At 37.5% G+C, this 11,624-nt stretch overlaps 1 protein-coding gene across 1 annotated transcript; it reads right to left on the bottom strand.

Annotated features, from left to right (window-relative positions):
• Nucleotides 1-2,600: 2,600 nt before the first annotated feature.
• On the bottom strand, nucleotides 2,601-10,640 carry LOC114467633 (prostaglandin E2 receptor EP1 subtype-like). Its single transcript, XM_028454088.1, has 3 exons — nucleotides 10,360-10,640; nucleotides 5,561-6,461; nucleotides 2,601-3,252 (listed from the first exon to the last, which is right to left on the bottom strand). Exons 2-3 carry the CDS (start codon nucleotides 6,428-6,430, stop codon nucleotides 2,983-2,985), a joined length of 1,140 nt encoding a protein of 379 aa, XP_028309889.1. The 5' UTR covers nucleotides 6,431-6,461; nucleotides 10,360-10,640; the 3' UTR covers nucleotides 2,601-2,982.
• Nucleotides 10,641-11,624: the final 984 nt, after the last annotated feature.

Genomic DNA, 11,624 nt, shown 5'->3' with positions numbered 1-11,624 from the left:
ATTTTATGTATACGTAGAAGTGAAAACTATGGCACAATAATGTTGAAATGACTGGTTTTCCTGCATCTCATCTGTGGCCCACTTGAAATCAAGCTGCTCCGTATTTGGCCCCTGAACTTGACACCCCTGTTCTAGAGTATCAAAGCACATACTGTGCGCACATACACCGACTGGATCGATAGAATTCACACATTGTAATTAAGAAAAATTAGAAAATGATGAGAAAATACATCTTTATTTATTTACATTCATTTATCCCTCTTTCACAGACCCTCCGCAATCTGAGGGTTGTATTCAAGTAGTGTCTTTGAAAATGTGCACTTCACATAAAGAACTGTACAAACACTCAATATGCATGGAAATACTCAAGCCTACTGTACACAAACTCCACAGTAATTTAACATTCTCAAAAAAATACATTCATCTTAATATTTTACATTAGATATGCACTGTGGAAAGCTTTGTTTGCAGCTTTTGTTGATAAACATACAAGTAGCTCTGCTTTCACCAGGGTTGGGGTCAGTTATATGATTGTAATTACAATTATAGCATAATTATATACTGTAACTGTAATTGAATTAAATATCTGGCGGTTGTAATCATAATTTAATTGTAATTGAGTATCAGATAAGATAAGACTAATTATAATTGGCATGGAAATTAAAAAAACAACTATTGTCATTTACAATTTAATCAAACGCAAACCTGTGGAAGCATGTTACAGTTCTATGTCTTACACATACGTATTTAATGATTAGTAAAATATGTTTCCTATCAACTATTCCCGCTGCCTGTCAGTTCTCTTGAGGATCATTTTATTATTTAAAACTAAATCAAATAGAGGGCTATACGGACAGAAAAAAGGCTCAGACGCCCACACTAAAAATATTAATACCAATATTTTCATGGATAAGGAAGCCTAGCACACAAACCAAGAAATGAAAAACAAATTGGATGATAGATAACCTGTTTTAGTGCAGGGGTCACCAACACAAGGAGACATTCACCATTGCGCTCGATTTAAAATCTGATTTTCTTTCTAGGATTCAAACTGTAAAGTGTAGAGTTAGTACTTAGTAAAGTTAAATACTGCTGATAATGTTTTAGTATTAAATTAACCATATGTGGTGCAGATCTGGTGTATGGTCAGTGGTATGTTACATGTTATACGTATATATGAGATATTTTTTTAAAGCGCAAGGTGGATTTTCTATAAAATGTAATAAAAATGAAAGGATTGCATAGATTAGGAGGAAAAATGTTGAATTTTGAAACCTCAACATTTCCTACCTTTATGTGAAACTGTAACAAAGTAGTATTTAAGAAGTTATTTTCTCACTGTTAGCCGTTTGTACTATGAAGTAGCTCAGTTTCAGAAAGGTTGGTGACCCCTGTTTTAGTGTATTTTACAGCTGATTTAAAGACACTGCTCAAAACTGACCTGTTATCATATGAGATGCTAACAGAAAGCTAACTCAAGAGGAAAGTTCAGTTTTATGGGATTGTTTATTAGAGGCTCAGGAATTGTGATTAATTGAATTTGAACTTCAGTAAGTTAGTCATAATTCTAATTTTAATTGTACTCAGAAACAATGGCGGTCATTGTAATCATAATTCAGTTGTCAGAACATGAATAATTTAAGATGGAATTGTAACTTAACAAGTTCTGCTGAACTATGGGGCCCGCGCCGAATAGCACGTAGCATGTTCCCAAGAATTCAGTGAAATGACTTGGTTCCACCGAGTAAAAGAAATGAAATTGTGTGACATAAAATTGTAATCTACGTTGAATTGTCTTTGAAATGATATATCACACAACTATGTTCCAATACATTTAGAAATTAACGGAAAAGGGGGGTGGACCCACCTTTCAAAAAGGTGCCCTAGAGGCTGTTGACATCCGCTCATAAAATATTCATGTGAAATTACAGCCAGATTCAGCGAGCATAACGAGGGAGTAGTTATTTGAAAAATGGGGCCCCCGAGGGCCCCCTTGCGCCCCCTTGGCACATACGGAGTAATGGTCCCCATTCATATATTGGTATGTGTCAATGATTTGGTACCCCAACTGTCGCAATATTTGACTCACAAATAAATGAGAAAATGACTTTAATGGAAATTACAGAAACAATTGAATTGTGCGAAGCATAATCGTAATCTACGTTGAATTACCTTTAAAACGATATGTCACACGACTATGTTCCCATAAATTTGGAAATTACAGGAAATGTGGGGTCGGCATCCGGGGCCCATTTTTTTTTTAAAAAAGGGGCTCAGAGCGTCTCATCATATTAATTCATTGATTATTCATACAAAACTGCATTCTGATTTAAGGAGAACCAACAGAGGAGTAGTCATTTGAAAAATGGGGCATCCGGGGCCCCCTGGCGCCTCCGTGACATGTACGGGGTATGGGCCCCATTTATGTATTGGTATGTGCCAATGATTGGGTGCCACCAACCGTCGTAATATTTGACTCGCAAATAAATGAGAAATTGACTTGTTTTTTGTTTTCTTTTGGGTCCCCAAATCGAAAATTGGGCTCCGAGCGTCGATGCGTACACAGCCATAGATTATAGCTACCAAGTTTCAGCCCGATCTGTTCATGAATAACAGAGGAGTAGTGATTTTAACTAGTGTACAGAAGAAGAAGAAGAAGAAGAAGAAGAAGAAAGTGAGTGGCGTTTTGAGTCTGGTAGTTCAGCCTAAAAATGTAATTGACCCGAACCCTGGCTTGAACACTCCTGCCACAAACTGTATAAGACTGAAATAGCTGGTGAAAGATCCATTTAAAACTAGTATAGAAACAGCAATAACCAGTTTTCAAGACAGTTGTCTAATATTCTGCACAAGAAGATGAAAAGTCTTGTGAACGACTTCGCTGTGCAGCTGCAGAACTATCAAACTCCATCAAACTCCAGCCTCAAAGTTTTCTTCTTCATTTTCTACCAGCGTGCAATGCATGCTTGCACGCGTGTTCCATCACACGTGGTCAATGTCCTTCTTCTCTGAGCTGTGGTAGGACGTGGCCTCCCAGCGGCTCAGCTTCGACCTTCTCAGGCCTGCTTGGCATTTGGCGATGAGGTAGATTTTACGAAGCACGGTGCGCCTCAACAGGATGTAGACCCAGGGGTCCAGGATCTGGTTCCAGGTGGCCAGTCGCACACCCATCACCAGCAGGGTTTTATAGTTGGAGGAGTTTTCAGCTATGGTTCCTTTGTAGGAGCGGATCGCCGACATGAGGCCGAAGATCTGAGGGGAACCAGTAGAGACACAATCAATAATAATCAATTACAGTAAACATCTCTTTACAGTCCTGAAAGAATATTTGTGAGGTGGAGTTTTAAAAGAATGTAAAATCAAGTAAAGTCTTGTTTTTTTTTTAGATAAAATGCTATGATCCACAGAGAGATTAAGAAGATCTGAGGTATCCTCAATGTTTTTAGAAAGTGTCTATTTGTACGGTTGCCGTACGGACAACCCCCGGTGCTATTGGTACGTTACCGAAGTACACGTACGTAGCGTCTTAGGGTTAGGTTTAGGTTATAACCCAATATCGCAACAATTTTTAGGGTTAGGGTCAGGATTAGGTTTAGGGTAAGGTTTAGTCTGTCACGTGACCTAAACTGGGCAAATAGGGGAGCTGTGTACGGATAGAATGTCGGTGTATTGATACGGCAACCGTACAGATAGCCACTTCCAATGTTTTTATTCTAACATAATTGGAGGAAATAAACCAAAATAATCTCAAATATCTGACTATATTGTAATGGTTAAACTCCTGTGTTATGTGCTAAAATAAGATTATAATAATATTAAACTATACACCACATGTGAACCTCCCAAACCTATGGTTCGCAGACCAAAGAGTGCCCACCAGGGAGTCCTGTCCGGCCCGAGGACAAGACAGCAAGCCTTTCCATCTCTGCTACATCTGTCTTGCAGGAATTCAGACTTCATTTTTTGTAAATTAACGTCTATTTCTTAAATCTGGGCTTTTCTAGTTTGATATTTGCAAAGTTCAGCCACAGATATGATTTTTCTCTACAGAATGTCATGATGACGACGTGATTTGGTTTTAGTTTTAAACCATCAGACTCTGTTTTTACATTCTATTTGCACAACAGCAAACATACATCTTAGTTTATGTTATTGTTTATTTAGTAGTTTATATTCAAATAAGTCAAATAAAAGCTTGGTTATTTACAAACCCCTAGTATTTTGTACCTATTTCTGGGACTTTTATTTTGTATTGCACGACAATGGAAGAGAGGTGTGTTAAAAACGAGAAATGACCAGTTCAAAATTACTAACGCCTGCGTATACGATGTGGAATCAAAGATATGAATGTTCCAGATTTTAATCTGTAGCATTTAAAAAAAAATAAATGTTATGGGTGGTTTTTACTGTAAATAAACAAACAAACAAACAAATCAATAGAATAAAATTCTTAGTTAATAAAATTTTACTTTTACTACAAATTGGGCAAATTTTGTTGTTCACTGACAACAAGAGCAAATAAAAATTCCCATTGGCTGTAGGTTTGAAAGTAAAGGATTACAAGTACGTTACTGTAATTGAGTTGCTTTTATGGGTGCTTGTATATTTATAGAGTATATACTGTATTATTGAGTTCCCGCGACCCTGAAAAACAGGAACAAGCGGGTCTGAAAATAGATGGATGGATATTATTGAGTATACTGTACTTAAGTACGTTTTAAAAGAATTAATTAATTACATTTCTACACCCAACCGTTACTGAGTAAATTATTATTTTTTGTTTGGAAATGACTATCGGACATTGTGAAACTACAAAAAAATGAAATAACCAGACAACAATCAAATGCATCACATCATAGCCGACCAATCAGATTAAACATAAAACAGCAGTGGATGGAGGTTATTTAATCAGTTTTTGGGTTCATACATTTAGCTATATACTTAGAGCCTGATAGTTTTTAAATGTTGAATAGAGCAGTAGTTTTTGTCTGTAGCACCAACCTTATTTGTTTATTTATCATTTATTTCTGTATTTTCTGGTTTCTTCTCGTATATTATTTATATTCTGCATTTATATATCATTTTAACTCTGTTTGCTTCTTGTTCTTTCTTTCTGTAATGCTGCTGGAAATGTCATTTCCCTGACGGAGTTTTCTCAAGGGATTAATAAAGTCTACCTAATCTAATCTAATCTAATCTCTTGAATGTATTGGTGTTGTTTTTTTTCAAAGTAATATAATTGCACATTTTGACAAACCATTTTATTTTATAAAGATGCCTATGTGGAAAGGAAATTAAGCTCCAATTGTGGAATATTTAGTCTCTTCCTTTTTAAATGTATACATGTATTTATACTTGGGTATTTTATGTATGACTTACTTGTGCTTGAGTACAATTGAGTAGGATATATAACTACTTTTTACACCCCTGGTTTTGAATATATATTTTGTTGTGATTTAACTTTTTAAGAAATGAGTTTTCCTCCTTCCTTTTTTAATGATTATATAACGTACATTAGCAGAACACCCATCCTCCCAGGCCTACAGTTCTCCCTACTAACCAGCAGAGGGCACCAGCAGATACACGAGGTGACCATGATGCCCACCAGCTGCACCACCATCTCTATGTCGTGAGACTTGGATGAATGATGGGAGCCTGCTGGTCTCCTGAGTCGTGCCAGTACCAGAGTCAGTCCGCTGATGGTGTTACAAACCAGGGCCGCGGCCAGCGAGGCCAACCCCAGTCCAGAGAAGAGGGCCACGAAGGCCACGTCCACTCCCCCAGTGTCTCTGAGCACGTTGATGAAGCACCAGGTCCCCGGGTCCTGGTAGGTGTACGAGCCCAGCTGGAAGCTCGGCAGCAGGGCCACACACAGGGCCGCTGTCCACATGGTGACCAGACAGATCTTTGCACGTCGTTTAGTGACCAATGAGGAGTGCAGCAGAGGTCTGGTGACGCCCAGGCATCTCTCAGCTGCCATGGCACAGCCCATGAACAGAGGGCAAAGGCCAAAGAAAACCATGCTACCTCCCAGGAACTGACACATGCCTTCAGACGAGTTCAGCTCCTCTGGACTCACTCCTCCAGAGAGGTAAAGCCTCAGAACCAGGGCTCCAGGAATCAAGTGTCCAACAAAGTCAGTGATCACCAGCGAAGTGGCGAATAGTAGGAATATAGCTTTGGAGCGGCGCTGCTGGAGAGAGTGAGCGTTGACGAGGATGAACAGTGCCACGATGTTGGAGATGATGCCCAGCGTCATGGACAGGATGACCATGATGATCCCGCTGGTGGTCGGCTCCCTGAAGGTGAAGTTCCCCACGTGGGGAAGACCTTCCACGGACACTCGCGCTTCTTCTTTCTCTCCGCTGTGGTTGGCTAGAGGATGGAGGAGCGGCGAGGCCGAGGAGTTGTAGTGGCTTAAAGCTAACATCTCTGAATTCTGGAGGTCACGATGTCCATGACTGCAAGAAAACAGAGGCAGATCAGACTTAAGATGAGCTCATTTATACAACATTAAATTAACCTTCATGAAACATTACAAAGACTTCGGAGCGTGACTCTAGAATTTAATCAGCCTTGACTAATGTCCCTACCATGCATGTTTTTTCTTTACTTTTAGGAACAGGTTTAAAACCTTCCTCTCAAACAGTTGATACTTTTAAAACTCATTTAAAAACCCATTTATGTGGTTTGGCTTTCAAACCGGACTGAGAACTGGCATTTATTTTATCTCCTTTTCGTTTACTACATTTTATAATCTCTGTACAGCACTTTGGTCAATGTCTGTTGTTTTGAAATGTGCTCTAAAAATAAATTGACTTGACTCTGATCTTGAACATTGTCTAATGTTATGCTGCTGTATGTTCAGACTGCTTTGGGTCGTTTTATTTTTGTGTTTCTCTCGTCTTCCTCTAGTTGTCCTCTCTGCAAATCAATAATAAAAACACAACCTTTTATTAGAAAAATAGACAAAATCTTTTTTTCTTCACATAACCATAACCCTAACCATAAGCGTAACCCTACTTGAAATTAAATGTTCTAACAAATGTCATTTTATTAGGGCTCAGAATTTAACTCGTTAATTACAGAAAAATAACAGTTAATTACTTTTTTTTTGCACTCCAAACAGTGCGGAACCTGGTATACCCATAATACTAATGCACAGAGGCTGCAATCAGGAGAATTGGAGAAAGAGAAGTCGTTGCTGTGCTTCGTGGGTGTTAATTTTAGTTTAAATAAAAACTCTGGATGGAAAACAAAAGCCCCGTTGTGTACAAATTGTGCAAGAAAGAGTTTGCCGATCAACATAGCTTTATAGCCTCCACTACCACCTTAATGCTAAACATGTAGCAGCTAGCACAGACAGCTCGAAAGGACACTCGGACAGTGATAGCTCTAACATGCTCCGACTGGACAGTGTCTCTGATCCACACTGGACAGGATGACAGGGTTCAGAGCCAAAATGATTAAATAATAAGTCCATGTGTGACAAATGAACAAAGTCAGTGGATAAATGATTGTAGACCACTCTCAGTGGTAGAGGATGTGGGCGGGGCTAGAAGCTCTGCAACAGGTAGCGTCATTTGACCCAACTTATCATCTAAAAAAAACTATTTCACTATAAGTTCATCAGTGTCATCAGTTGGTCTGTTTATTTCATGCCAACTGTTTTGCACTGTTCAGTTTCCACTTCTCTGGAATGTTCTGCACTAAATGCTGTTTTTTATTCTGATACACACAAAAACACATTTGTTAAAGAAAGTTCACCAAAAATCCATAAAAGCCCGATTATGGTTTCATTCAATTTAAGTGTTTGCTTTGTAAAACAAAACAATCATATATTATGTATTAATATTGCACATTATGTTGGCACTCAGTGACTATTTCATTTATTGTTTTCATTGATTCAGTCATATACCAAAATCCATTTAAATTGGAAAAATGTTGCTTCTCGTGTCAAATATTGTTATGCGATTAATTTATAATAATTATTGACAAAGTCTGTAATGATTTTAATCTAGTCCCACGACTATATTTTATATTTATACATGATATTTATCGCGACCCTAGAAAAAGGAGCGAGCGGATCAGAAAATGGATGGATATACACATGATATGAAATACAAATAAGGGGCTGAGTGTGGATCCTGTCACTATTTGAATCCACGCAGGTCAAATGCTGGGTTTCTGTAAGAGCTTCAAGTTAAAAATAAACGTGACGTTAGCCACCTAGCAACACAGGGCATATCAAATGTCAACGCATACGTGACTCCTCTCCTCGTAAACTGTTAATTTAGGAAATGAAAAACCTTAAATTATGACTTGGAAAGGTTTGCTATTAGGCTAACAAGATTTGTTCGTACAAGTGTGTACGTGTTGTGCGTATCTATTGTTCATATGACTCACCATGAAGCAGTATCTGTCTAATAACTTATTTATGTCCATTAGTCCATAGATCTTACATCATCATTTTCCATAACGACTCTACCCCATCCCTAATGGGTTGCCAGTGAACACGGGCACGATTTTATGGGTTTTTTGCTCAATAAGAGTTAACACATATTCACTTAAGAGATTTAAAACAAAAGTCTAATTCACCTCAGATTAATTTTTTTTGGATTATGAGAAGAAACCAGAACAATCAAATAAAATCCATACTCAGAAACAATATGCATTATTTATTCTAAAAAACAGAGCTTAAATGGGATTCAATTTACAATTTTATTGCTTTGATTCATCAGCTTTACTACTTGTTCCACTAAGCCAGAAATGAGCTACTGGCTCCCCAGGGACCACATGCAGCCCACACTTTAATTGTCTCTGACCCCCAAAGTAATCACACTTAATAACTTAAAAAAAAAACATACAAAATTCCAGAAAAATACACTAGACTACAAAAATACACCAAATAATATACAAAACAACAGAGAAACTTCCAAAAAAATGACAACAAAATGACAACATATTAACAGCAAAAAAGAAAAATGGCAAAAAGAATGCATAAAAGGGCTCTTAACACACAAAGCTGCAACAGAAACACACAAATTGAGGGGAAAAATACACAAAATAACCCCAAAATTTCAACAAAAACACACAAAATGACAACATATTAACAACAAAAAAAACTTGAAAAACCCCAAATGACAAAAAGAATACACAAAATGGCTTATAACACACAATACAACAACAACAGACAGAAAAATTCACAAAATGACTTCAGGAACGCACAAAGCTACAACAAAAACACACAAAATGAGAGAAAAATAAAAACAAAAAACACACTAAACGAAAACATTAACAACAACCAAAACCCAAAATGACAAAAAAAAACACAACGTTTGAGAAAAAATACACAAAATTTCAACAAAACCACACGAAACAAGAACAAAAAGACACAGAAACAGACTAAGCCTTTCATTATTCTAAATGCTGACATTAATTTTGATAATATGGCCCCTCAGATCAGACTTTTTTGGCCCCCACTGTGATTACAGTTGCCGACCTCTAAACTACGCAGACTATTACATTTATAACCTTTTTTAATGACCAAGTAAACAGAAGATTTCTGTTTTTTCTAAAATAAAGCCCTCTTAAATCTGAAATCTTTGATTGTCACAGTTGCTAGACATCAGATGAAACACAGATGAAAATTAAACCCAAAGGAAAAGAAAACACTCAGACAGCTGTCAAGACTGTCCAGGGCTTCATGTAATAAAAAATGAATAAAAAAACACCCACACAGATCCCTCAGGAGTAGCTAGGGATCTAACACAGGCCACAATCCAGAATTAACATTCATACTGATAAAAAAAAAAAAAATGAACGTTTGGACAAAACCCTAAAAAAGGCCTCTGTAGAATAAAAGAAAACAAAAGTCAGGTCTGTTAAAAGAGGAATAGTCACATATTATCAGAGGTCTTTATTTCAGTGATGCAAATTAACTGAATAAAACCCTTATGGTGTTTGTACGAATAAATAGACAAATAGATAAGGATTTATAAATGAATCAGAATCAGAGCTTCGAGAGTTTTAAAAATGAAAAGAAGAAACACTAAATAAAGAAAAAGAGCGTACATAACAAGGTAAAAGACTGTTGATTAAATAAGGATTAAATCAATAACATTTGATGCATTAAGAGCTTAACCTCGTCCTAAATTAAGATAATGTAATATACACTAAGCTCTAGGCTAAACATGTTTGTCTATTTACTTTAGAACTGTTCTTTAATGAATACTGGAAGAAGTCTATTGCATATTATCATGTTAAAAACAATTAACATCAATTTTAATAAGTCGTATCTTGTGTATTCTTATTGAGTTATGAAGAAAAAAAAAAGCATAATGTTGAGTAAAGGCTCACCATCGGACAGACCCTCCAGTCCAGCTGAGTTTATCCTGATTCTCAATTATTTTGAAATACTCCAAGTAAGTGATCTTCTTTTAAAATGAACCTCCACACAACACACATGGACATCAGAGTCAAAGCCGTCTCCTTGTAAAGTCCAACACTGCTGCAGACAAGAAGAAACCATCTGGCTATTCTACACCTTCTGATCCGCTCGTGCGTCTCCTGAAAACAAATCAAAAATCTCTGCACCTCCAGCGTCTGCAGCGTCTGAACCAGAATCCTGTGCCTGCCTCTGTCCCTGCACTGTGTTTATATGAGCTGTGAGTGCAGACTGAACGCTGTTACTCACTGCGTGTGTGTGTGTGTGTGTGTGTGTGTGTGTGTGTGTCACCTATACACAAACACTCATCCCCCATCAACAGGTCTGCTTTATGTCTGTGCACTGTGTACATCTAAATACCGTGGACTCACCTTACTGTCATCATATAGGCTGAAGACCTCAAAATGTAGAACATTATCATAAATTATCTACAATGAATAACTGGGAGAATATGTTCAAATGGTCACAAAAAGCCTCAAAGGAAAGAAAATGACAATAAATGGACATTAATTAACATGGAAACACATTATTCTCTAATTTTCTTCCCAGGTTGAAAAACTCATGTCTCTTGGTCTGAGTGATGCTATGTGTAAGTGGATTTTTAGCTTTCTAACTGGTAGTAAAAATCTATGATTGTCTTTCCGACAAAGTGTTTGTGAGCACTGGATCTCCTGCATTGTGAGTCCTTTGCTTTTTACTTTGCACACTCATGACTGTGCAGCTTCTTCTGATTCCAGTTTGATCATCAAATATGCTGATGATACCACCATTATTGGTCTCATCAGTGAGAAAGATGATTCATCTTACAGAGCAGAAATTGAAAATGTTGTTCAGTGGAGTAAAGAAAACAACCTCCTGCTGAACACATCGAAAACATGCGAACTTGTTTTTGATTTTAGTCGCGGTAACTCTCACACGCCTGTTGTCATTGTGCACTCCCAAGTGCAAAGTGTTGAGGAGTGCAAGTTCCTGGGTTTAACTTTGTCTAATGACCTGAGATAAGACAAAAACACTAATCGCATTGTCAAGAAAGCTCGTCAGCGTCTCTTCTATCGTTGCACCATAGAAAGTCTGCTTGTTAGCTCTATGACTGTGTGGTTCGGTAACATCACAGCCAAAGAAAGGAGAGCTCTGAACAAGGTGGTTCGCTCTGCAAAAAGGACTGTGAGCTGTGAGC

This window comes from Gouania willdenowi, chromosome 1, assembly GCF_900634775.1.
Source record: "Gouania willdenowi chromosome 1, fGouWil2.1, whole genome shotgun sequence".
Classification (NCBI taxonomy): Eukaryota; Metazoa; Chordata; class Actinopteri; order Blenniiformes; family Gobiesocidae; genus Gouania; species Gouania willdenowi.
Note: the sequence above shows the minus strand (reverse complement) of the source record. Positions and strands in the feature narration are given on the sequence as shown.